The 27,293-nt window shown below is 41.8% G+C and overlaps 1 protein-coding gene and 1 long non-coding RNA gene across 2 annotated transcripts in view; one reads left to right on the top strand and one right to left on the bottom strand.

Annotated features, from left to right (window-relative positions):
- Positions 1-27,188, bottom strand: LOC133282239 (uncharacterized). The gene is made up of 6 exons (XR_009747631.1): positions 27,049-27,188; positions 24,173-24,262; positions 7,377-7,435; positions 6,600-6,676; positions 4,853-5,072; positions 1-831 (listed from the first exon to the last, which is right to left on the bottom strand). It is a non-coding gene; the product is annotated as an uncharacterized LOC133282239 (long non-coding RNA).
- TET2 (tet methylcytosine dioxygenase 2) overlaps positions 1-27,293 on the top strand; it is a 73,814-nt gene that overhangs the window by 40,485 nt on the left and 6,036 nt on the right. The window contains exons 2-9 of the mRNA XM_061478095.1: positions 8,882-12,266; positions 14,537-14,627; positions 18,227-18,320; positions 19,450-19,658; positions 20,476-20,626; positions 23,139-23,228; positions 25,760-25,897; positions 26,888-27,248. Coding sequence (XP_061334079.1) covers positions 8,882-12,266; positions 14,537-14,627; positions 18,227-18,320; positions 19,450-19,658; positions 20,476-20,626; positions 23,139-23,228; positions 25,760-25,897; positions 26,888-27,248 — 4,519 coding nt within the window. The remainder of the gene's footprint in view (positions 1-8,881; positions 12,267-14,536; positions 14,628-18,226; positions 18,321-19,449; positions 19,659-20,475; positions 20,627-23,138; positions 23,229-25,759; positions 25,898-26,887; positions 27,249-27,293) is intronic.

Consider the following 27,293-nt stretch of genomic DNA (forward strand, 5'->3'; position numbering starts at 1 on the left):
AGCATCTTCTAATGGATCTCTAAAAATGCATTAGATTCTTATCTTCTGTGGTGCCTCTGAGGTGTTTGTGCCAGTGGCTCACAGACTTAAACATGCCAAAGTCAGGTTTTAAGGAAACAACTTCCTCCGTAAAGCAGTGTAAAGTAACAAGCTTGTTCTGCTGATTTAAATGTGATTTATACAGTCCCTCTCACACTGGCAGAATAAAACTGATTTTAATTACTGGGGTAAAGCCAAGCTAATTCATACAGGTATTTGAAATATTATGTAGGCACATGTTATAGCTGCTTGTATATCAAATATCTGAACCCAGGGAAAATCTGGCAGAATGTGGCATGTGCATTAAGGTCTCCAAAGAACAGACTGTTGCATTTGCTTTGTGACCTCCATGCATCTGGTCAGGGAACAAATGGTATGGATACAGATCTACCCAGGGAGGAGATCAGATGTCATGAACTGGGTTGTTTATTTTGTCTTAGAGGGGGAGCATTGATAACAGTCTTCAGTTACATAGGGAGAAAGGAGGCATAGCACAAAGAAAAAAGGCTGCTCTGCGAGTCTGTGGTAAATGGGAAGAGACAATCTAGGGTTATATTTTAAATGGTAGAAGCTTTCTAATAAGTAAGGCTAATGAAGCACTGTATGTGTTATTATACAACCCTCATCATTACAGACCTTCGAAAACAAGTTGGAGTGGACTGGTACAGGTCTGGCTGCTGCTGCCCTAGAGCTGAGAAACAGGGCACTCACATCCTCAGGCCCCTGACAAACCTGTTTTTCCCATGTATTTATGAGCAATTGGTTTGACTTGTAAGTTGTACAAGGCACAAACTGGAAGGAAGGAAGAATTAAAAAAAAAGGCAAGTGGGCATGAAAACACACATGAATCACACAACAAAACAGCACAAGATCTTTCCAAAGCAAGTACCCTTGGTTTGGCTCAACTCCTCCAACTTCACCACCTGGAAGTAAATCCCCAGAAGGGTGTAGGAAACCATGCAGAACCTGTAGTTCACTACAGCATCCCAGCCTAGGTGTGATTGAGGTGTAAAAAAAAATAGAGTAGAAATGTGTAGAGGGGTATGAATGATACTGTAGTGAGGCTAGTGAAGGGGCTGAAAGCTATGCTGTATCACACATGGGAGCAACAGTCATAGTAATCCTCAGAGCCATCAACCCTTGTCTCTGCATTTTCCCCTCTTCTGTTTTAAACAGAACTGGGAGACCAACAGGACTTCCTACTGTGAAGTTCAAAGGATAATGGAAAACAGTGATGCATAAAGACGCTTTCTGAGGATGCTACAGCCCACAGTGTTTTACTCTTTTCTATCAGTTCTCCCACCCACATACCAAACAGGACTGTTTTTGTTCCTATTTTCTAATGTTAGTGTCCCAACACAATGAAACCCTGAAATCTTTAACTTGCCAGTGTTTTTTTGTTTGGGTTCTCCCTTTCTTCTTTATTAATGTGGTGAAGAGAGCCAGGAGAATATCTTCCACTGGTTCTAGTTCTTAAGAGAGATGTACTAGATAGTGAATAACTTTACCAACAGCTGTGATGAAATCATTATGTATAACTAACCTTTGACTGGTGTTAGGAAGTCACCAACCCAATAAATCTGTGCTATATCCAGGTCTGAAGCCAGATGGACAAAGATCACAGAAATGGGAAGATAATGATGACACTGACCTCTGAGTAACCTTCCCTAAACAGCAGGTTGATAACATCAAGTGTGTCTTAAAGAATGGTTCAGTCACCAATACTTGCTTACTCTGGCATGCTCATACAGAGGCAGGCTGTACTATAGAGATCAGTCAAAGTAGCATGAGCACTTGGCTACTGCTTTCCAGTAGCTGATTTTAATCAGAGACCAGTGTCACATTACCATCTGACACATGGGGTAGTGGAAGTACTGAGAGGAAAATCATCCCTCAAGTTACAGCATCTCTCCAGAAATCTAAAACCAGGTCTGAGCACCAGTTGTGTACCTGGTAACACCACTCACCCTACCTTGCCAGCCTTTGCTCAACACGCTTAACCTAGCCTGGAAACTGGCTCAGATGAAGAAAAAAAGAGACTAGGTGGTCTACCTGGATCCTACCTCAGTGTGGTGAATTACCTGAATGATGCCCTGTGGGGTCACAATTTGAAATACTGCTAGTCCAGACTTAACAGTCACATGGAAAAGTGTCTCATTATACCCAGGCACAGAAGCATCTCACTAAGCCTGTGCTTATTTGAGCTTTCCCAGTGTTTCAGACTATGCCTTCCATCCCTGTAGCCTTCCTATTACAATTATCAACTGCAGAGACTCTCAAAACCAGGTGAAAGGTTGTTTTAGTGCAGCTTCCTTGTATTCTTGAAAGATGTTTAATAGTCAAAGTGGTGCTCAAGAAATTGAGCAATCCTCATCTTAACAGTGTTGGCATACCAACACCCGGTCTAATGCCAAATAGGCTACCTTGACAAGTGATACAGCTCTGTGGTGTGGCTTGTCAGTATAAACCAGCCAGATCCACCACACTCCACATCTAAACCACAGAAACAAGCTCACCACCAGCAAGAAAAAGCACAGGTGCCAACCTCATCTTGAATGTTCTGGTTATTACAGCAGGAAGGTCCTTAAATCCAACCTGGTTCTAAAGTTCAATGGTTTGGGAAACATTTCTAATCTAGTCATAATAGGGTGGCATTACAAGTGACTTGAAGAGTTGTGTTATTCTGTTAGAAGTGCTACGTGGTACAGTTAGGTGCAAAGTTTGCATAGGACATAAATCACAAAAAAATAGGAACTGGAGAGCTGTGTGATGATACATTAATAATTCCTACTTAGATGCTCTGCTCCCTGAATTAATTTCCTTCACATACTTGGTTTTTTTTCCACCTGTGTCGTTAAGGCATTTAATTTTCACTCCTGTTCATTTTATGCAATTGTTAAAATAGTGCAGTATTCATGTCTGGGTATATATTATGCAGTATCCAGTCTTGTTGATGGTTATATAATGTAGCAAGGGGAAATCACTGTGCAGACTTCAGCTTTACTCTCTTGCCTTCTCTATTAAGGTCAAAAAATCAAACTGATTCAAGTGCTTTTGCGATTAGATCATCACATCACTGAAATGCAAGAACTGGTGTCAATAAATTGAGGGGGGGCCTTAGCATTAGTTGATTTAAAAACGCATGAATTATAAGGCTTCTGGCTTGGGTAAGATTTAATGAATTATTAATCTGCATATTTCACAAATCCTGTGCTCTTCATTCCCTTATGTCTGCTTATAACTATATTTGCTAGTCACCATTTCCCTGTAAATTAAGGATGTTAGCTATAAATCAGGTCACAAATTTTAGCTATTCCACATTTTCTTTTCTGTTTGACACAGATTATTCGTAGATCTAAATGCCAAAGAAGACAATTATATTCATTTAATATGACCTCCTGCAGAATACAGTCTCATGCAGTAGTTTCTAGATTAACCCTTAACTGCTACTTAAAGCTACAATGAGAAAGCGATACAATTAGAAATATAGACTTAAAAAACCTCACGGGACAGTGAAGTTGGGGCATCCTTATGCAAGTTTTTCCCAAAGAATTATGAATGCACTGAATAAATATACTATCCAAATGAAGAGACAGCTGAATGTAGTGCAAAAGGATCCCATTGTAAGGCATGGAGCCCAACTAACAACAGAGTATTATTGTCCTTCTGAGGCCTACTTTACATCTGCCTTGAAGTTTTGCAGTGTTTTCCTCAGCTACAACCGTTGCAGAGGGCAGCAGTGATGCTGGTAGAGAGCAGAGCAAACCCCTTAGGGCCTGTTGTGGGGTTCAGAGCCTCAGTTCAACTTGAACATGAATGCAACCTCTCTTTCAAATCTGCTTTGGACAACAGGGTTTAAATATTTTCTCATGGGTGCCTTGGCTTTAGAAAAGCACATTGAACCCATATTTAAACAGCAGGCCCACACAGGGGTTTGTTTCTGATGGTATTGTATTTATTACAAACTACCAGCAACCCTGGCTTGGGAAGGAGCTGTCCTGCTAATGGCAAATCACCCAGAGTCTGGACAGGTGTAGTCCCAGTCTTGCCTCTCCCATTAGCTTCTGTGTGGAAGCTTGCTTTATTTCTCAGTGTATAGACACGGTGCACCTTAAGCACAAAACATACAGGTAATCCTTAAACTATACGACAGTTTTCATGCATGCAACATTTTATCTCAGCAAGAATGGAAATATCTCACTAATAAGGAGCTTTCATGTGTTGCCTCACCCATTAGCCATCTGAGTTAACTGCACATCTTTTCTCCTCTAGTGACATTCGCAGCTCCCTTACAGATGTAAACCCAAGGCACAGCTGAAGCAACTACTAGTTAGACAGGCCAAGGGAAAATGACCACCTGGCTATAAATCATGGTATTGAGTGTCATAACTGCTTGCACTTCTTGTTCCCCAAAGTTAAAAAAGAGAAGACTTTGGTATAGAGTTAATCAGAAACAGTTTCACGTCTATGTAAATCCAGGAGATTTGGTTTAGTGCAGAAATTGAGCTTTCTGATACTTCCATGTATGAGTGTCCTTACTTAGGAATAACTACTCATGCCTTTTCTCAAATTTTCATTCATTCCTGAATTAAGAAAGAAAATCCCTTCACTTTAGGAGCTTTTTCACTTGTTGAAAGTTGGCAGCATGAGGTTCAGAGGAGAGAAGCAACTGCACAATGGCACATAAAAATACATAGCAAATTATGCCAGAAGTGAAGCCAACTACTGTAGCCAGGCAACAGGAGCAGGAGAGTGTAAGCACAAAGTACAACTTACCAAACTGGAGTTTAGCAAGACATATAGGTACACTCACCTCCTGTCTCAAAAGTGCTACAAGTCTGGGAGCAATTTAGACCTCTGTGTCATCTAGCGGTGGCAGAAGGGTGCCAGCAGGATGGAGGCTGTGGCAGCACGCCAGGAACAACCCAGTGAGCTATCTACAAGCTCCCAGGTATCTGACTTCTGCTTTCTTAAGTCTCATCCTGGTAAATGATTGAGCACAAGTCAGTTGAGGTCATGATCTGAGGATATTTCTGCCAGGGAGAAAAATCTCCGAGGAGATACATTTCTCTCATAGCCAATCTCAGAGGGGGAAACAACTCATCTGACATGCCACCTTTTGGTCCTTTTAGGGCTACAAGTACTCTGACACAGCATCTCCCACCTAGTTTTTCTACTGGGAATCCTGCCCAGCTTTGCAGGAGATTGTACTCCCCTGCAGTGGGTGTATTTGTCCATTTCATTCATTCATTCATCTGAGCTGCTTTGCATTCACAAACTCCCCAGATATGTTGTTATATAAAATAAGGTATGAACCTCTAGAACTGGCTAAAAGTAAAGAAAGATTTTCTGTGAAAGAAAGTGACATAATTAAGAGTACTTTTGCTGCCACAGAAATGTTTGTTACACTTGTAACACCACCTTCTGCAGTCTTTTGGTATTCCTTTATTGATAGAGATGGCAGGAATAAGCCAAACTTGCCCATAAAACAAAACAAAACAAAAAAAAAAAAGGAAGAAATCTCAAACTGTTTCTCAGTACCTTGTTTCCAATTTGTGCCCCACATGTGGCAAGAAATAAAGGCATATACATTGATTGCATCTGAAAAAGTCAGATGGTGGTGGGCTGAATTACAACTTGATGCATATTGGTGGGATGAGATGCTGATCCATTTGCACAGTAATGTGCTATATTTAAGTCATGCATTGTGGCATCTTCAAAGAGGCCAGTCATAATTATGATGGATTAGACTGCAGAGTCAGTCCTAGATGCAGTAATTGTTTCACAGATGCTGCTGATGTGACTTGAATATCTAATGAATTATAGCTGAAGAAAAATACATGGAGCTTCTAAATGGCCTGAATAAAATTCAGTTATGGAAAAGAGAAAAAAGTCTAACTGCTACGCTTAGGGAAAGGTAGATTTACGTTGAGAGGCAGACAGTTCACCCCACAACAATTACAAAGAAGAGCACAGAAACTTCGTAAAGCACAACCAGGTCTACTTAGTAGTAGCATCAAGAATATCTTCCTGGTGTCCCAGTTGAAACCAGTAGTAAGGTACTGCTGCCATTTGTTTTTTTCCAGTTTTAAATTGCAAATAATCATTGTGATTTGTAGCTGCTGGAGCAAGATTTGTACTGAGGTGTGACTTGAGGATTGTGAATAACTGAGTGTAGACTGAGAAGGAAGTATAACATCAAGTCACCGTAATCCCAGATGCATTTCAAAGAATGCAAATCTGCCCCTTTTAATCAATGGATTCACTTTGTATTTTAAAGAACCAAATGATTACTACATCCTTTGCAATGTCTAACACTGGTGCCTTTTACACTGGAGGTGATCAGAATTTGGGGGAACTGGTTGACCAATACCATGAGGTGTTTGAGAATACTGTGAATAACAATCCATGTCACACAGCAAACTTCACCTTGTGATTTCCAAGGACCGCATGAACCTAAGACTCTTTTCTGCAGCACAGATGTGCTCCTTTGAGGGGTTTGCAAGCCAAGCTGAGAGAGGTCAGGCAGCCCCCACTTCTAAACAGAAAAGTGTTTTTACCTATCAGTAAGGAGCTGAGAAGAAAGATTAGCTGGCAACTCTCAGAAGGGATTTAGTTGCAACCTATATGGTTGGTTCTGGTACACCAGAACACAAGCAGCAAGGCAGATTCTGAAAGCCAGAGTTTCTCACAGCTAATTCATGCAGACTAAAACTTTTTTAAATAAATGCTTTAGAAGCTGCTTGGCAGCACAGTGTTAATTACTGTGGGGCCTTTTATTTCATTTCATACTTGTGAAATACACACAAGTATTGCCTACACACTCATGTCTGAGTTGTGGTTCAGCTGTAGTTTCTAGGTATGAAAAGTGTGAAGGCAAAGAATGGTTTCCAAATTAGGCTGACATTTTATTTCTGAGACACTCCGAGAGCATCATTCTGCTGCCCAGCCTAGAATGACACATCAGAGGAATCCTTTTCATGCTGCTTTTCTGTTAAGTGTGGAATATCGTCTCCCTGGAAAGCCGAAAAGGCTTTTGTCTTGTGGTACTTTAAAGCTAGGCTGGGAAATACATTGAAATATATCTAGAAGGGAAGAAGCCTACCTTACCTTGTCAAGAAAATAGGTAAGATGGACAAACAATCTTTTCCGTCTCCCTATTCTTAGCTTTCCCTTCAGAAACTCTTTTTTAAAGTACTGTTACTTGTAGAGAGAACATCTCTACTTCTGTCATACAAAACATAAATTGGGTACAGAAAGAAAAGAAAAAAACTTTAGGAGGTCAAAAGTAAATCTAAACCCAAATTTGGAATAAGAAGGAAGTGGGTACAACTTACCATATAGGTGCCTGCCAGTCAAAATGTATGTTTGAATCATCCTGGTACTGAAATTGGAGCTGCAAGCAGAGGGAATTCTGCTGGATGTAATGAATCTCATGAATTAATATTACTTTTAAAAGCAACTTAGTAAGGAGATACTGCACTGAAAGCTGTATAAATTACGTGTTCCTTTGCATTTAAAGAAAAATAGAAAAAATTAGTGTGGCATAAATACGTAAGCAATAGCAACCATGTGTAGTGCTTCTCCTGACTGCCGCCCAACCAGAGGTGACCTGGTGATGGAAAACCTTTCAGATTCCCCTTTATGCAAACTGAAAACAAAAGCTTCAGGACAAAGACATGCATGAGTCCAGATTTTCTCTGTGCAATCTCACATCTGTAAAACCCTCTGTCAGTCTGTCTTCTGTCATTCGCGACTGGTTAAGAACTTTAAAGCCAACAAAGAATAAATTACAAGCAGAGTCAAACAAGGGCTTTATCTGAGTTAACTGGGATTGTGAATCCTGGGAAGACCCATGTGAACAGGATCAGCTTGTCATTATATGGAATTTGTTCACTGCACACTGTCTGTACTTTATCCAATGAAAAACTTCATTTTATAAATAAAATGTAAAGAGTATATGAGAGAATGGGATTTTCCATCCAAACAAAGAGGAAAAGAATCCCAGTTCCACAGCTGTGGGGCTCAGTTCAAACCCGGAATGCATAGTTTAGGCCATGTTTGATGTCTACATGTAAATTTGAAAGGATATTAATACCTGAAAAAAATACCACTTCCATCAAACCTTTCAGAAATCAGATTTCAATTTTAGGTATTTCAGAAACCAAACCTTTCAGCTTTGTTTCTGTCAACGTTACCGAGGTGTTGATGGACTGTAAGAGTTCCAACGGACACCAGTCAGGCATGGCTTTGTCTCACATGTATCGCACCACTTGCATGGTCTTTAGGAATGCTGGTCTTAAAAGACCTTGTCAGACAGCTGAAGACAGAAAAAAGGAGGTTTTCCCTTCTAATTGGCAAGCTTGGTGGCAATAATCCTTCAAGTCACACAAAAGAGGTTTGGCACACTTAATCAAGTAACAGAATTAGCACCAAGTCTGGGAACCATGGTTTCGGCATGACTTTCTGCCTTACCACAGACAAGAAGTGATGACAGAGGAGTATATATAAATCATTCAAAAGCAAAGACTATTTTTTTCACCATTAGGAGAGATTTTTTTTGGCAAAATATCTGTGTGTGCTAAATAGGGTAAGGAACCACTCTGTATTTTCACTCTCTTTTCATCTTGAAGAACAAACCTTCAAGAAAAAGGGAGACATGGGGCTGCAAAACATGACAGGATAGTGAAACACCCCTCAGGTGTGCCTGCGAGCTTGCATTGTGTGGTGGAGCTGGTCAGGACAGAGGTGCTTGAACACTGCAGGAATTGTCCATAATTGGTTTCCCATCAATGGAAACTAAAATTGACTAAGATTCTCTCCTGTTTCTTTCCTCTTTCAGATACGTTCAGAGGGTAGCCTTGTGGATGGCCCCGGAGCAGGCCAGATGGAACAGGACAGAACCAACCATGTTGACGGCAATAGATTGAGTCCATTTCTAATACCGCAATCTTCTCACGTTTGCCAGGCAGAGCCTTCTGCGGTGAAGCTACAGAATGGAAGTCCAGCAACAGAGAGGCCTGAAGTTGAAGTAAATGGAGACCACAAGCAGCTATTCATTAAAAGCAACTATGGCATGCCCCACCTGAAGGGAAATCCAAACAACCGTGTTAGCCCTGACCTTTTACAAGAAAAGAAAGTATATTCCAAATATATGCAAAATGGTGGGATAAAACGCACTTTTAGTGAGCCCTCTCTGTATGGACTTCATGAAAGCAAGAAAGTAAAACAAGACAAAGAGGTAAATGGAGGAAAAGTTGAGCCAGAGGATAATAACGAAAAACCAAGCGTCTCCAATTGCTACAGTGAGAAGAAACCCAAGAGTTTTACAGGACAAGAAAATGAAGTTTCCGATTTGATACAGTCTACAAGATGCAACAGTGGTGGTTCAGAAAACCCTCATGACCTCCTGATTCAGGATGAGCAGGACCGGGAAAATGTTCATTGCCACAACAGGGACATTGTCTTACTACTTAAGAACAAGGCAGTGCCAATGCCTAATGGTGCTACAGTTTCTGCCTCTTCCATGGAAAGCATGCATGGTGAACTCCTGGAGAAAACACTGTCTCGATATTATCCAGAACATGTTTCCATAGCAATGCAGAAGAACACATCTCATATCAATGCCATTACAAGTCAGGCTACTAACGAGTTGTCCTATGAGGCAACGCCTTCATCCCATACCTCAGGGCAGATCACTTCCCCACAGACCTCAAACTCTGAGCTGCCTCAAGTGCCAGCTGTAGTGGTTACTGAGGTCTACAATGCAGAAGACTCCAGTAACCCGCCTGTATTGCCAGGTAGCTGTTCACTTCAGAAACCAGAACTACAGCTACAGCAACAGATTCCAGGCTATGATACACACCAGTTGCCCATAGGAAACAGTACTGTTTGTGGAAGTGTAGGGCAGGTTCCCAACCAAGACCTCTCTCTAAGTTCCAGCAGTAACCTGCAAGCTCAGAGTGTCATGCTGGAAAGATATTCTGAGCAAGCAGAAAATAATGGTGCTCTCTTTAAACAGAACTCAACCTTTCACAAAGATTCCTCCACTCCTCCTGCTCCGGAAATGAACAGTGCACTGTCCGTTGTGGTGCAAGAAGGACACCATTCCTATAACAACAGATGTGATGAAACTCTTCCTGGGGAGATAAAGAATGAAGAGCAACAGCAGGGACCAATGTCAGAAAGTCCCAGCCTCAGCCAACAACTTCACCCTCAGCAGAGACTTCAACAGCAGGCACAAACATCACAAGATGACAGTGAAAGCAACCCGCAAGCTGCTGTGGCCGCCTCAATTCAGCAGCACCCAGAAGACATGGCGCCGGTGTCAGAGCCTCCCCTCCAAAGCCTGCAAGCATGTGGAAACAAGGGTGAGCTGCAGCAACACTATCAGCATTTCCCAGGACAGAGAGAACCCGAGATTCCTCCTGACACAGAAAAGGACCAAGTGAAAGAACCTGTGAAACAGGCTCAATGTTATTCAAAACCAGCCTGGATAGAACTGGTTTCCACCCAGTTCCACCAGGGAGAGCCTCCCAAAAAAAACAGCGAAGCATTATTGCGATCAATTCTTCAGTTCCAGGCAAACAGAGCCAAAATAGCCTATACAAAACAGTATGCTGGAAGTCCTGGTGCATTAAAGGGGCCTTCAGGGCAGCCCCAGAGCCAGAAGATAATGCAACAGGAACAAATTCCTCTGCTGTACAAAAGCGAGACCTCCCAGCTGCAGCCGCATCCCACAGCCGACCAGCAGCTGCTGTTCCAGAAACACTCACCGCAGCCACAGCTCACAAAGATGGATTCCCTACTGAAGTCCCAAGTGCAGCAGCACCCTCCACAGCAGCTCCATTTCCAGCCAAGACCAGAACAACAAACCGAACAGCCTTTAGGGGCCCTGCTGAAACAGCAGCACTTGAATCCCAAGCCAGGGGAAAAGGAGCAATTCCTGCATTCACACCTCTTGCAACAGATGCTTAAAAAACCCTCACAGCAGGTGCAGCTGCCGTGTAGTGCACAGCTAACCCCAAACCAGCAACAGGCTCTGCAAATGAAGAATAAAGACCTGCCCCAAACCATATCCCGCTCCCAAAGTGGTGCTGAACAGTCACTAAACAGGACATCCTTCAATCAGCATAAAGTAAATGAATGTTTTCAAACTGGGAATAAGTACATGAAATCACCCGCATTCCCACTGTATAACCCTCAGCTAGGCCTAGAGCAGGGACAGGGCATGAACAACAAAGCTCCCCTTTACACTCAGAAGGCAAACACCAGTCTGCAGCATCCCTGCCCAAACAATGTGCACTTGATTTCTGAGAAGAAAGAAAACGCCGCAAATATTGAACACTTTGGAGCCAACAAAATGCAGGACTTACAACATGTGCAGTATTTTTCAAATAACTTGACCGCAAAGCAAGATGTGAATCACTGTTTTCCAGAACAAGAGCAGCAGACGCAACAAGCTTCAGTTATACAGCTACCACCACTCCAGCATACACAATGCTACGGTGGTAGACTGAACCAAGATCTCCCGAGCCAACAAGCTTCACAGATTCCTCAGCAGTACTTACCACACAGCCAGCAAACTGCCCCACACACCCAAGACCAGAGAAGCTGTCATTTGCAGTCCCAGCCCCCTAAGGATTTTCAAAAGCATGCTGCTCTAAGGTGGCATCTCTTGCAAAAACAAGAGCAACAAGCATACCAGCAACCCAAACCTGAGACTGGTCCCAGTGCAGTGCGTAAGCCTATAAAACTCGAGGCTGGCACAAAGCCTAACGTCTGCATGCGTCCATCAGCTGGACAGCTGGAAAACAAAATTTGGAAAAAAACAATTAAACAAGAGAATCAGCACTTTGGCTGCGAGAACATGCAACAAAAGAGCATCATCGAGACAATGGAACAGCAGCTGAAACAGATACAGGTCAAATCACTGTTTGATCATAAGACTTTTACTATCAAATCACCTAAACATGTGAAGGTTGAAACAGCAGGTCCTATTACCATCCTCTCAAGAAATACTGGTGCTGCAGATTTTGACACTCAGACCCCGATCTTAGATCAACAAACAAACTTGTCTGCTGAGAAAACCCCGACCAAAAGAACAGCTGGAACTGTTCTCAATAATTTTTTAGACTCACCTTCCAAGTTATTGGATACTCCTGTAAAAAACTTGTTGGACACACCTGCCAAAACCCAGTATGATTTCCCATCGTGCAGCTGCGTGGGTAAGTGCTGCGATGTATTAAAAAATGTACTAACTTACAGGAAGGAAACGAATCTCCAAGTTAGGATCATGGAGTTAGTTGGGTATTTTTGTTGGAGGATTTGGGGGGTTGGAGGTTTTTTAGAACATTAATTAGTAAAGATATGAAATTGCAATTTTATGCACTTATGCCTAGTCCACTTATCCAACCCTACACACAGGCCCTTTCTCAATAATTCATAAAGCAATTACCTATTTGCTTTCTTCAGTCAGAATGCTTATGGCCAGTAATGTATCCTCTCACATCCATTCTCCTTCAGCAGCAGACATGTAATGACAACATGCTGATAAAAAGTAGGTCATAACTGTACAATCTAATTTATTCATCAAGGTTAGATACAGCATTTGTAAAATAACTCTCCAAAACTCAAGATCCTGATGCCATTTTTTGCTCTAAGAGTGAAATTGCAGACGTTTCCATCAGTAAAGCCTAAGCAAAGAAGCGATGATGGATTATTCCTCATTTGTTGAGGGAGTTTATCCTCCCTTTCACACCCTGTCTCCTGCAAGGCTAAAGAGATCAGCAGTTTCTTAGAGAAGCCATGAAAGCAGTGACAGAAAAGCAGTGAGAGGGGCCCTCAGTATTTCTTCATGGCATACCCGATCTCCAAAAGCTGGAAGAATAGAGCAAACGGAAGCAAAGTAGCGTGACAGGTATGGGCCCATAGCCTGAGCTTCCATACAGCACTGATACTGCACAGAGACAGGTCTAACAGGCACTTTCAGAATCTACTGGATGAACTATTTTGGCTGAGACAAAAGGTTCAGCACCAAAAAGGGCATGCAGGGGGAAATCCTTGTTATAGTTTCATTTACTGGGATTTCATACCAACTATAAAGGAGGAGAGTTGACCCAGTGCTCCTCCAGAACTGCAAAATGTACCTTTTTGCCTTTTCAAACTCTTGGGGCTATGTCTCAGAGAAGATCCATGGGAGCAAAAAGAGCAGGTAGTAGATTTGTGATGCTCCCAGGAAGAAAACTGGAAGCCAGTTCCTTACTGTTGCTTGTAGTTTTCTAAGAAACAACCTACAAAATGTAGGGGGTTTTGAAAAAAATTAAGTTTTGTTTGTTATTTCTTTTGCTTGAGAAGATTTTGCCAATGTAGTTGGCACAAGATTTTCTGGCAATCAATTATTCTCACTATTTCTTTTAGCCAGTATTGCAACTGCTAACTAAGCAAAAGAGCTTATTCTCTCTTCACTTGCATTTTAATTCTGAAATCTTAGCAGAACCTCTAGGAAATAAAGGAGCTTGAAACTTAGTTCCTGTCCTCTTTGAAGAACCCAGTGCCACAGCATAATTCAATAGGGTTTACTGCTCTTTCCCACCAAGACTTCTCCTTAGGAAGATTAAATTAAGCCATTCCCCCACTGACACATTGAGGTTTATAGAATGCTTTCATCATGCTTCCACAGGCTGTACGTCAAAAGCAGCATCACCTCATCCAGCCTTTGGAGTCAGCATGGCAGAAAGCAGTCAGTCCTCAGATTAAGTCAGCCCTCAGATAAGTCAGCACAGCTCCACTGTCTCCTCCTGAACCCAGGCAGAGCCTGGCCAGCTCACTGCTGGAGCCTGCCTCCTGGTATCAAGCCAGACATAATAGTGTATAATGTGAATGCCGACATGGAACTACCTACACACAGAAAACTGAGGCCACATTCTTAGCATACAAACATTTTGACTAAGCCTTGTGCAGGATTTCTTTCAGCAAACTTGCTTTTTTGTTTTTCATTTCACAGAGTCTTTCTGTGGGTGGCAGAAATTCTCTATGTAACCTACTGGCCACTTTCTCAAGCTGTAGGTCCCTACACTGTAACATGTCTGCTGAAAAGCAAGTACTGTACAGCTCACTAATGTCAATATTTACCATTGTTATCCCATTTGTCCTCCTTTCTAGATATTGGGAGAGGGGGAAGTGGGAGAAGGAGAAGCAACTGTTTGGTGATAACAGGAAAATGCCTTTTGAATTTCACTGTAGCCCGAGATGTGAAACAACTGTTTGTGCTAGCGCAAGGCACACAGTCTGTATCATGGCTACTGGCAGGATTAGCCACGTGCTTTGCATGTTTTGTACAAATGGCATGGGCATACTTTAGACAGAAGTGTTTGAAAACTCCGACCCCAGACCCAAAGAGCAGTATTCTAACAAGCGAGACATAAGCTTTACAATGTGAATTTTTACATTAAAGAATTAAGCTTCAAAGTAATAACTTTTATTTTGTTTTAAACAGAGCAAATTATTGAAAAAGATGAAGGTCCTTTCTATACCCATCTAGGAGCCGGTCCTAATGTGGCAGCTATTAGAGAAATCATGGAAGAAAGGTAATTAGTGCAAAGGCACAGGGCAGATTAACGTTTATCCTTTTGTGGATGTCAGAATTTTTCCAGCTTTTGCACATAAAGAAATAAACAATTGCAAATCAAGTGATTACTTGTAGGCTTAGCTACTCCAGTGTTGCCAACATTACGCACTGTGCTATTCACCAGAGAGTCACAATATTTGACAGGGCTAATAGCCTGCTGGCTGGCACAGGCTGAGCACTTTGAGACAGATGCCAGCAAACCCAAGCAGGAACGAGTATTCACCAGCCTGCCAAGCAAGACGGTTGGCAATGGCTGCAAAAGCAGGCATGGACCTGGTGTCCCCTCTGGGTAGAAGAATGCCGAGGTAGAAGGAAGATGAAGAGCAGAATACCAAACCCCCAAATTAGCTTCCCCCCACCAAATTACTAAGCATATAGTACAATCCTAAAGGGCTAAATCTAACTCAGTCATGTCAAAAGGAGTGCCACAGAATTGCTGGGTAGGATTTCAGCCCAAGAACTGATTAAGTAGTTCTGTGAAAAACATCCCACTACCCCAAGAGTGCTGCAGAAAACCAGCCTTACCCTGATGGTGGACAATCCCTGTATTGTGCTGCATCTTGTGATGTATATATTATGTCAAAACCATCCAAACTGGGAATTTTAAATGGCACAGAATGGGTACACGATCTGTGCTATTTAAAAATATGTGGAAGCACAAAACCTGCCAGCCCTTCTAAAATATTTGATACTGTCACAAAAGTGACTTCTGCATTACTTGTAGTGTGCATAGGCATGAATAGCCAGGTTTTGAGAGGTATCCGGGAATTTAGTTCCCCTCTGAACAAACAAACAAAAAGCCACCCAGTAAGTCAGGGATGGAGGGGAATCTGATTTGTTAATACCTTAAAAGTCTGGACTCCAGAACTGCAAAGAAGCTCCAGCTAGTTGCAGAATCTAAAGCAAATGGGCATTACTGCAGTGCTGTGTCTGAGCTAAGGAGTAACATTCTGTAGCTTGTGCTCACCACTGCACGACTATGAGCCACTTAGAGGGTATTAAACCCTTCAGATTACCTCCAACTCTTAAAGTCCTTTCTCTTTCTTAGCACCTTCTTTCCTGTGACTCCAGTGCAGGGCTTGCCCCAATACTTGTTTTCAGCTTTGTGAGCAGCTCAAACGCATGTAAGCTACATAAATCCGCTTCTTGCAAAGGGGGAGTGAACACGGACCCTCCCGAGAAGCTTCTTACAATTTGTTATCTCCAGAGCTCTCACTATCTGGTTAATTCTTTAGTATTTACTGATAAGAAAGAAAAGAGAAAAGTTATTCACGTCATGATGTCAATAATTAGAGATGCAACTTCTTTCATTTCTTTACTTTGGAATGTAATTTTTCATCCTTAATATTGAACTCACCTTCTCATCTTTCCTCTTTTTTTTTCTTTTTTTTTTTTTTTTTGCATTTGATTTCATTTCATGTTGGCAGAAGGAAATCCTGAGAGATTATAGATAACATGCATCTACTCAGCCAGGTTCAGCAGAGTGTAGCAGCAGCCACTTGAACAATGGCTAGTTTTCAGCTGTTCATATGGTATGAGCTGTATGATTCCCTCACTGAAGAACTCCAGAACTCCTCCACACTAGTTAATTCTGTTTTCCTAAGTAAAAAAAAGGCACTTAAAGATACTCTTAAGCACATGTGTGCAGTTGGTGACACTAATCACAACTGAAGCACTTTTAAACTGGCTTTCCAGGAATATGGATTGACTTCTAAGGTATCAGCACTTCCAAACAAACCAGGATTTGGATCTAGACTTGCAGTTAATGTTTTACCTATATCAGAATAAATTTCTTGCAAAATCCCTGGTGGATATATATATATATATACACACATTTTACCTCTTCCTTCTCCCAATTCCTACTTCATGCTCAGTCAGTTTTGCACTGGTTTTAAAGCCAATCTGCTTTGGCCTGAAAGTAAGCGTGACAAACATCAGGCACAAATCCCTTTGTGACAGTGGAAAAGATTTGAGACAAAGTCCATTTCATTTCCAGTGTGTAACGTACAACATATTACTATAGCATCATCTGCACAATTGTCCTGCAATACAGATTAGCAAATTGATAGAAAATATTAAGATTTAAGAATGTTTTTTAATGTGGTTAATTAAAGAAACAAATGCATACTAACATCCAGACCTAAGTAGGAAAAACTGACCTAACAGTTGCCTGCAGAACATGTGTAGTACAACTTGATTTTATTTGTCTAATTTCCTGTGACACTGAAATTTCACAATGAGATCACATCTAAAAATAAGCATTTTCATTTCCTTTACAGGACAGACGTTTAAATACAAACATTTGCTCTTAAATATGTCACCAAGACTTTAGTGCAAAAACAAGAGGGCTGAAAGGTCAAAAGTTCTCAAGGCATGAGTAAATGGCTGCAGAACAGGAAGGAACTATCTTGATTGCTCTATAGGTAACAGGCAAAGAACAAGGAGATTGTGATTTAGTCCCCACGCTTGGTTATTTAATAAAAAAAAGTAACACGAATGAGAGTGGCAGAATTCAAGAACTAGTGATGAAGTGCAGTTTACCCAGCTGGCCAAATGCAGCCAAATCAACATTGTGGCTGGATCTATAACATTGGAGACACTGAGGTTTACAATGCATATCCTCACCTGTGACCTGGTGTGCTCTAGGGCTCAGCAGGTGAGCAGCCCTGAGCTGCAGCAGCCCTGGGAGAGGCCTGGCCAAGCGAACATGGTTGGAAATGGCTTTATAGGTCTGATGCTTTGTGTTGCTTCAAGATTTTCTTAACATTTGCTGCATATTTGCACCTGGTCCATCAGAGGATGTGGAAAGCAGATCCTGTTTGCTCTGGGTAACAGCACTACTTGCACATGGGCCTAGATTCTGCCTTGACATGGCATAATCACCTTGATTAAACACTTCAGCAGGGGCTGAGCTTGCCCGGGTTTGTTTAAAAAAGGCACAGACAAACAGCCTCATTTGAGGCCAGCTTGTGATCCTCATTCATTACAGAAGTCAGTAAATGAGTAACAATTCATGAGCAGATGAGAAAGTAAAGGAAGTAGATATGATGCAATTATTAATCATGACTTAACTGATTCACACTGTATCTAAGCCAGAAACAAGCACAGAAAAAAACAAGTCACACAAAACAAAGTCAGAGTGACTACTGCATGCCAGCTGTTCCCTGACAACTTAATTGTATAATTTCAGAGTAATAACTTTAAGTTTAATCCAGAAATTAAAGAAAAATGTAAAATTCCTTCCCAAAATAAGAGACTTCAAGTCCACGTTTCAAAATGTCATCTATAACAAATTCTTTACAGAAACAGCTGAAAGATTTGGGAATATTAATATGATATGGATAATTTTGACATCTGTAATGTATTAAAGACATTTGCTTCTCTTAACGTATCAATCCACCACTATAATAAAATCAGCAAGATAAACCACACTGCAAATCCCTCCCTGTAACTCAGTGTTTATTTTTTAAGATAAGACTGACAAATGTGCTCCATCTTTTCAGTGTTCACGCAGAACCAAATGAATCCACTTACTGTGCGTATTTTTGTTTGTTTAAGATTTGGACAGAAGGGTAAAGCTATAAGGATTGAGAGGGTTGTCTACACTGGGAAAGAAGGCAAAAGTTCTCAAGGATGTCCAATTGCTAAATGGGTAAGTGTTGTACACAAATGTTAAGACTAATGAGTTCAGTATGATGGTTCGTGTAAGCAGAGAGCAGTTGACATGTCTGTCCTCCTCTTAGTTGACACTATGAAACTTAAAAGAGCTCAACAGCAGCAGTACCCCAAGGCCTGCTCACACCCCCGTCCCTCACAGTCCATTTACTTTTGCATGGAGAACAGCAAGAATAAAATTTGGCTTAAAGCTATGAAAACCTGAGAAGGAAAGCAGCTTCACTTAGACTAAGATTCACACACCAGACATTCTCATTGCTCTTTAACTTTAGCTTACAAATAAGTCCAGTAAGTTCACCACAGTGATGTTTTTCAAATGCACTCCCAGTTAGACAGAGGCATTAGGACACCCTCTTAGCAAACACTGCTGTACTTCCTCACAAATTACCAAGTGGTTTGGGTAGGCTGGGGAAAGACAGGATGAGGAAAAAATGATACATGATTGTAGTCTGTATGCTTGCTAGACTGCACCTTTTTTTCAGAAATACCCACAGAAGCACAAGCACTGAGAAGCAAGGATGCTCTTTTATTTGAACATTACCACTTCCATCACTGTGATGTTTGTATGTAGTAAGGGCAGGTCACAGAACTGAGTGGCTGATTATGAGTTTAGCTGGAAGAGAAGGAGAGCGACCTCCCATGTCCAGTTACTTAGTCCCATCCTTACCTGCCCACCTTTCCCCGCATGGGTCTTGCCTTAAGTGCAGGTGTCCACCATCCATCTCTGTGCAGGGGGACATCTCGCTGTTCATGTCTTTTTGCCCACTAATCAAATTGGGCCACTTGTACCACAGTGCAGATTCAGGGGAGGGTTCCTGCTGAATCAGAGCATGGGGAATACCTTCACAAAGCTGTTTTCCACCACTATGGCTTTCCACGCCACTAGCCAAGCTTAGCCCCTTAGAGTCAGCTTCATTAAAAAGGGTAGCCCTGGCCCATATCGCTAAATGAGAAAATTGGACTGAGTTGTCAGAAACAAAGATGATGACAGAAGCAACCGTCCCGGATGCGCACTAATGCTGAGGCTTCCTATTCTTTTGCTCTTCACGTTAAGAAACACACTGTTTGTGTTGGGGCTCTGGGGGTGTGTGTTGCTGTGCATGCAGGTAGTCCGCAGAAGCAGTCAGGAGGAAAAGCTACTCTGCTTGGTGCGTGAGCGAGCGGGCCACACGTGTGAGACAGCTGTGATCGTGATTCTCATCCTGGTCTGGGAGGGAATCCCAACAAGCCTGGCTGACAAGCTCTACTCTGAACTCACCGAGACCCTGAGGAAGTACGGCACGCTCACGAACCGGCGTTGCGCCCTGAATGAAGAGTAAGTGGAACAAAGGGTATGCTTGCCAAACTTGCAAGCCCACCTTTGGCCTCAGACCATTCACCTCCACTCGTGCTATTGCCCTGAAATACACATAACCTTTCCAACTACTGCAGGAAGTCTGAAAACCCACAAACCTTGTGATCAAAGCAAAGTAAATGTTCTTATAGATCTGGGAAAAACATCTTCCCAGAGCTGTGAAGCATCTCAGTGTATTTAAAGGAAGAGATCTCAGCCCAGGACAGCAAATACCTCAACCTTGAAATAAAAACTAGATGCACTAAAATCATGCTGGAAGCCTACAGAAGCTAGCCTGAACCTGAAGAAACTGCACTGTATTGTTTCCCGTGTCTTTCTGACAGCAAAGAACATTTAAACCCAAATTAACATAGCTATCATTGTATGTTACTTTGGCTTCATGGGTAGAGTCATATTTCAGGAATTATTGCCTAGGCCCTGTCAGAGTGCTTCCACATTATTGCAGTGCCATGAGCATATGCCCCTTTCAGGTACCATGAATATCACTACCTAACAAGGCACCACATGAAAATACCTGCTTTCGAGCAAAGCCAGGTTTCTCACAGAAGTGTAGAAACCCCTTAGTCCTTGCTTTGCAACCATGAAATTATTATCTCCAATAAATTCTCCTGTTCTAATGCATACAGTGCCTCCCTCTTTCATTTCTTCATTATTTACTGGTGGCAGGTGATCCAAGACACATGACTCCCCAGAGCGCTGGCAGAACGCCGATGCCCACTGCGGGAGCGCCCCGGGGTGACCCACCTGCTCCTAACAGCCATATTCTCTTGTTTTTCAGGCGGACTTGCGCATGTCAAGGGCTGGACCCTGAAACTTGTGGTGCTTCATTTTCCTTTGGTTGCTCCTGGAGCATGTACTACAATGGTTGTAAGTTTGCCCGAAGCAAGATTCCAAGAAAGTTTAAGCTGATGGGGGATGACCCAAAAGAGGTTGGTGTCCATTTCTAAACTGAGCCTCATTTGCAAGGAGATGTTTTCTGTCACTCTGCAAATAGAGATACAGTACAAGAGACCAGGGGCCAGAGTCCTGCCTGCATGGCATACATGTAGGGTAATTAAATAACTGCCAGACAAAACTGATTGATTCCAGTCTCCGAGCCAGCTGAATTGACTGTCCAAATTCTGACATCTGGTAAAAGCCTGAGACTTGAAACCACATTTGCAGGCTTTCACAATTAGAGGGGAGGGCACAGCCTGAATAATTGTGACTGCATGAGGCCTGCAGTTGAGCATTCCCCAGTGGCAGAGTGGATGGTTTACCAGCTGAAGGCACATAATAGTGTAGCGAGGAGTCAGAACAGCATAGGGACAAACATGATGAAACTGTGAGATGACAATAGGAAGAGAATAGGAAGATTCATTTTACATACAGTCCTGTCCCACTGAATGTTTCCAGACTGGTCTCTGTGTTACAGCAAACTGGCAACTGTTTAAAACAAGTCAGAGTAATTAAAAAAAATCACTGACCTTAGCCTGGGCACAAGATACCACTGAAGTCATGACTGCAGTGACTCCTGGACACTTCCAGCTAGTCACATGTCTGGGAGGTTCCAGTGACCTACTCTGGTTTTTGACAAGCACATACAAATCCCTTGGTTATGTACTGATGCATGAGTCCACAATTTTCACTGTATTCTGGTGCCTTACACAAATCCAGACATTTCTTCCACCAGAGAAATAATTTCATCTTTAATCAGGGAGCCAGGTACTTCTGCATCCTACGGCCTGTGCCTGTGCTGAGAATAGCACACTGTTTAGAATATCATAGAATCCTAAAATGGTTTGGGTTGGAAAGGACCTTAAGATCATCTAATTCCAACCCGCTGCCTTGGGCAGGGACATCTCACACTGGACCGTGTTGCCCAAGGCTCTGTCTTGAACATTGCCAGGGATGGGGCATTCACCACTTCATTGGGCAACCTGTGCCAGTGCCTCACTTCCCTCACAGTAAAGAGTTTCTTCCTTATATCTAACCTGAATTCCCCTGTTGAAGTTTGAACCTATTACCTCTTGTCCTATCACTACAGTCCCTGGTGAAGAGCCCCTCTGCAGCATCCTTGCAGGTCCCCTTTGGATATTGGAAAGCTGCTATGAGGTCACATAATTAGCATACAGCTTTTCCTCCCCACCACTGCTCTTCTACAGCCCCAAGATTTACAGAATAGCTTTCCTTCAATCGTGCTGTGGCACAAAGCCTTCTTTATCAGAGCTTGCAATCCTAACTTCTCTAAATTTTCTAAGCTGGATACCTGGCCAGAGCTCACCAGGGCACTCTTCCAACTTGCATTCTTGGATTTACTTCCCATGGAAGCCAGATCTGGGCTGGGAAGATGGTTTTACCCTCCAGTCTTGCTCCTACACAAAACTGGGGGCAACCAAAGCATGCATCCAGAGCAGGGACTGGGTGCCATAGCACAGACACAGCTTACGGACAACCCAAACAGGATCTTCACCAATAAAATTATAGAAGTAACACTTAAAAATGGCAACCTGCAAAAGGTCCAAGTTCTGGCAACAGCACAAGGCCACAGCAAGATATTTCTGACAATTTTATAATGTCATTTTGGAGTCCCAAACTAGGATATAGTCCCATAGGAGTAAATAAAAACTTAATGCACCAAACACATCTCTCTCAAACCCGCAGGCTTTTCACAGCTGTTCACACATTCCTAAAATACGCAAGTATACCACTTCAGTATGCCACTGTTCTTTATGTGCTTGTAATTAAATATAAGGGCCTCATATAAGCGAGGTTTTGAATTTGGGATTCTCATCCTGAAAGGATGGGAACAACTCTGGAGTATGTTATTATGGTACTTCATTTTTAAAGAGCCTTTCATTTTGAGAGTGTGTACCTCTCTGTAAAGGAAAAAAGTGTAGTCATTCCTACCTCCATATCACCAACTACTAGGCATGTCCACAATTCTTCATTGCTTAAGAACTGGGAACTTTCTGAAATCTGAAATATTTAAACCATTTTAAATTGCTGCATGAAAAGATGTTGAAGTGCTGTCATTGCAATGTGCAAACCCCTCAAATTAGACACATCTACTTTATGGACCATTCTGATACTATTTCTCCCAAGTTTCTGAAGAGTATTATTTTCCCAAAACTCCAGTAGGGAAAATAATGAGGATCATCACACTTAGATCTAAGACATTACTGTGTGAAAGACTGATTCTTCTTAATATTAACCAAGTTAATATAGTATGTGATTTCCTCTTGCAAGGGTCACACTACACTCACTACTTCATTACTTTAAGTGCAGTGAAACAATAAAATTGAAAGGAGAGTCACAACAGTTATTGTCTAAATAACGGTCTAGGCCTTTATACGACTATCAGTGTAAACATAACTGTGTACAGACCCTAACTTCCCAGATCCCATACATGCAGTACGGAAATGTCATTGGCATTGAAATCTCTATTTCATCTCCTAACAGGAAGAAAAACTAGAGTCCCATTTGCAGAACCTGTCAACCCTGATGGCACCTACCTACAAAAAACTTGCACCTGATGCATATAACAACCAGGTATGCTGGGGAAAAAGGGAATTGGAGCGGTCATGTAAATAACCTGATCTTTACCACACTTTCCAGTGCTTCAACCTTGCCCCAGATTATCACATACATTTTGGGCCAGTATTCCTTTGACACTGGAGTTAAGATGAATGGAAAAGAACAATTCCACTTAAAATGCTTTCAAAAGTAAAAGCAGCAGAATTTGGTGCATCAAGTAGAACTTTTCACCTGCATCAACACAATAAAGCTACTTCAGATTTGATCAGAACTCTTCAGCCCCACAACACAAATTTCTGGATTTAGTGTGAGTAACCAGCCAAACTAGAAAACAGCCATGAAGATGGTGTGAGATTGGTGGCAGAGCCAGAAGGCAGTGTGTAATATTGCACTCGAGTCCTGAAGCCACAGTTTCAGTTCTGCCCTCTCAAGTGGCAGGTGAATTTAGTTTTCACCAAAACAGCCATTTCAAACATGCTTTTAACAAGAGGTTTCACATTTGGACACACTCAGCCCTGCCTATGCGCACAAGTGCCTGCACCAGTCTTCCAGCATGAGGGCATCACGTGCACATATTTTCTGTGAAGCAGTCTCCACAGATACTAGCACATTCAAAGTCTGTATGAGGTTCCCATCATGGCTGTCTCTCACCTGCATTCCTCTACCAAACATCCTTCAGGTATTTGCATCAAAATTTAACAAAATTTAATACCTGTTGCAAGCGCACAACCATTGGCCTTCATTTTTGCTGCTCAGGTTTGCTACAACATTGCAACAGAAGTTACGAGTCCCCAAACTATTAGCGTCACTGCAAACTATGACATCTTTCTGTCCTGCTGACAGTGTTATGATGTAGCAACCACCACAAGACACATTTAAATCTCACGCCTTTACTACATATTTAGTATCAACTAGGCAGGGTAAGCAGATTCAGGGGAGACTTGCCCAATTTCGCTTACCTGATCAGACAATGTTTGGAGCCTCACGGAGGAAACTGTGGCCGTGTGCCCACGAGCTGTGGTTATCTGTCCACGTATCTGAGAGACATTCTGCAAGAGAGGAAAGGAAGAGGAAGAAGAAAAAAAAAGCGAGGGAGTGGTGAACAATAAAATGGTTCTTTGCTTGGTCTGCTTCTCCATTACTGCAAAACTTCACAAAAGAACTTTTCTCCATGTAAGCCACGGTCCTGCCCAACACTTGTTGAAGATACATGCTTTTACAAGTTTCAGTTTCTACCTTGTGTAATAAGGTGTGTGCATGGCTTGGCTTAAGTCAGGAGTTTTATGCAGACTTTGTGGGGAAACCCTGATCAAGCTACTGTTAGTGGCTTTTAAGAGAGGTGACTGAGGCTAAATTTGAACAGTAATATGAAAGGTTCTAAACCCAGAAAGCCTGAAAACCAATCCCCCTCTGAAGCCTGAAAAGAAATTCTAAATTCCCAGGTTTATTCTAATCCAGGTCTGGATTGCTACTGGATTAAAATCTAGAACTGGAAAGGGTGTGTTTTTCTAACTGGACCCAACAGCACCATCTCAGAGAACAGTTGCACCAGGATACTTTAAGCAGACAATTATAGTCCGGCTAACATTTCAGATGACTCTCATTTCATTCTAAAGAAGTTTACATGTTTCAAGTTTTGGTTTGTGGTTATTTTCAGATTCCAGGGACATAAACATTCCAAATTTAAAAAAATAAAGGTCTATGAGCAAACTACGCATCTTTTTAGGGAAAAACTTCTACTTTCAACTTAACTTAAAATGGGATTCATTAAATTCCATTATGTTCCATTAAGTTTAGATTTTTTTGCATTCACTTGAAAGGTTCAGGAATTTCAGCAAAGCATTTTACAAACATGGTTTAATTTTTTACTTTCTAGACAAAATACAAACCCATCATTTGTCTAAGGCTTGATCTTCTATTACAAAATCCTTTCTTTTTGTGTAAGGTTTATTTTTTCATTATGAACTCTTTGTAAAGCTCCTTAATAATGAGTGCTTGGGTAGAAAGCACTGTCTTGACTCAATTATCTGTCTTTTTGGTCTAGGGTTAGAGTTGTACTTTAGCTAACGAAATATACGTTTAGTGTGCCAAAATATTACAAATCAAAAAGCAAATTATTATTTTTCATGAAGTCATTCTGAAGTCAGTTTTCTAAAGCCATTTTCCCTTAATAGCTTGGTGTATTTCCAGTCTACACAAACACATCACTCTTACAGTGCCAGACTCTGAAACCATGCACTGCATTTGTCATGTAAAAACACCAACCACTGGCAGAGTATCAAAAGTAATATGCAAGGAAAAGTATTACTGGCCAATTTCACAATCAAACCAGAGACATAAGGTAACAGGGAGCAAAGCAGCAAGGAATGAAGTATGGGTACTAAATTGCCATCAAGTTACTTGATTTTAGTTGCTTTCAAAATCTGTATGTTGCCACCTCCAAGATGTTAGTAGACTTGCATGTTGTCACAGTAGAGTGTTCAGTGCTAATTCTGTGTACTGGGACACACAGCTCAGCTGCAATGATATCTGTCACCTCTTTCCAGATCGAGTATGAACACAGAGCACCTGAGTGTCGCCTGGGTTTAAAAGAAGGTCGCCCATTCTCAGGGGTCACTGCCTGCCTGGATTTTTGCGCTCATGCTCACAGAGACTTGCACAATATGCAGAATGGGAGTACACTGGTAAGTCTGAGATGCATGTAAGCCTCCTTACTCCAGCACTAATTTCATACATTTAATTCATTATCTCCCCTCTGTTTAAATTTACGCTTACGTTAACGCAGATTGCTAACAAAAGAAACATTAAGCAGTAACTGAGCTAACTTACTACCCCCCACACAATTTTTCATTCAAATGAATGAGACTTACGATGTATTTAAGAAAGGTTTAATATAGAGCTGGTAAAAGAAACTGTGGAGACAGTGGAAAGAAGGTCCCCGCAGGGCTGAAATGCGGTGTTCCTGGCACAAAATGGTTTATGTTTGTCCTCTTGAAACATCTTTTTTTGTAACAACTTTGGATCATAACTTTAAATAAAACAAAAATAGTCCAGGGTATGCCTTAACTGACAAGTCAACCACAACCAATACAATACGTATTCCTAACTGATCTTTCTTCCTAAAACTGGCTGATGCAACAGTTTTGCTACAGAGGAATTCTGTATCAGCATCTTTTTTTCACTGAAATCTTCCCAATACCTGTTTTAGCTGCAGCTAACACAATGAGCACACTGCATGACATAACAGTAATTTCCTTAAATCTTATTATTAACATTACAGTGACTTGCCCCTTTGCAAGCTCCTGGAAGTTGCCATTGCAAGAGGGTGGGAAATACAATGGCAGTATGTTGCATTGCACACTATTTCCAGTAGGTAGCTATGTATTATAGTGAAAAAATCTTCAGGTGAGTATAAAGTCCCAGGTTACACTGGTTTATCTCTCTGATCATAGTACAATGGATCACACAGTTTATTTCACATTAGGCTAATCCCTAACTATACTGTTAATTTCAGCACAAGAACAAGAAATAGATATAGATATATGTACACCTTCTGTTTCTACCAACACTGTCTAACAGAGCAGTGGAAGAAATTAAATTGCAGGCTTCTGGTGATATGCATAAATTAGTCATTTGAGTGGTTTGAGAGACAGTCTAACACACCTTTCCAACAGGTTTGCACACTAACTAGAGAAGACAATCGTGAAATTGGTCAAACCCCAGAAGATGAGCAGCTCCATGTACTCCCGTTATACAAAGTCTCTGATGTGGATGAGTTCGGAAGCACGGAAGGCCAGGAGGAGAAGAAGAGGAATGGCAGCATCCAGGTCCTTACCTCCTTTCGCCGAAAAGTAAGGATGTTGGCAGAGCCCGTTAAGACGTGTCGGCAAAGGAAGCTAGAAGCAAAGAAAGCAGCTGCCGAAAAGCTTTCCTCCTTGGAGAATGGGTCTAGCAAATCTGAAAGAGAAAAGTCTGCTGCAGCACGCAACAAGCAAGGCAACTCAGAGGTGGCAGGTCATGCAAAGCAGCTAGCAGGTAAACACGTGAATCTGATTGGGATATTTATCAGCAGTGGTAAGC

The sequence above is a fragment of the Pezoporus flaviventris genome, unplaced genomic scaffold, assembly GCF_033815535.1.
Source record: "Pezoporus flaviventris isolate CSIRO_AGI_PZ_B2104156 unplaced genomic scaffold, CSIRO_AGI_Pfla_v1 ptg000002l, whole genome shotgun sequence".
Taxonomy (NCBI): Eukaryota; Metazoa; Chordata; class Aves; order Psittaciformes; family Psittacidae; genus Pezoporus; species Pezoporus flaviventris.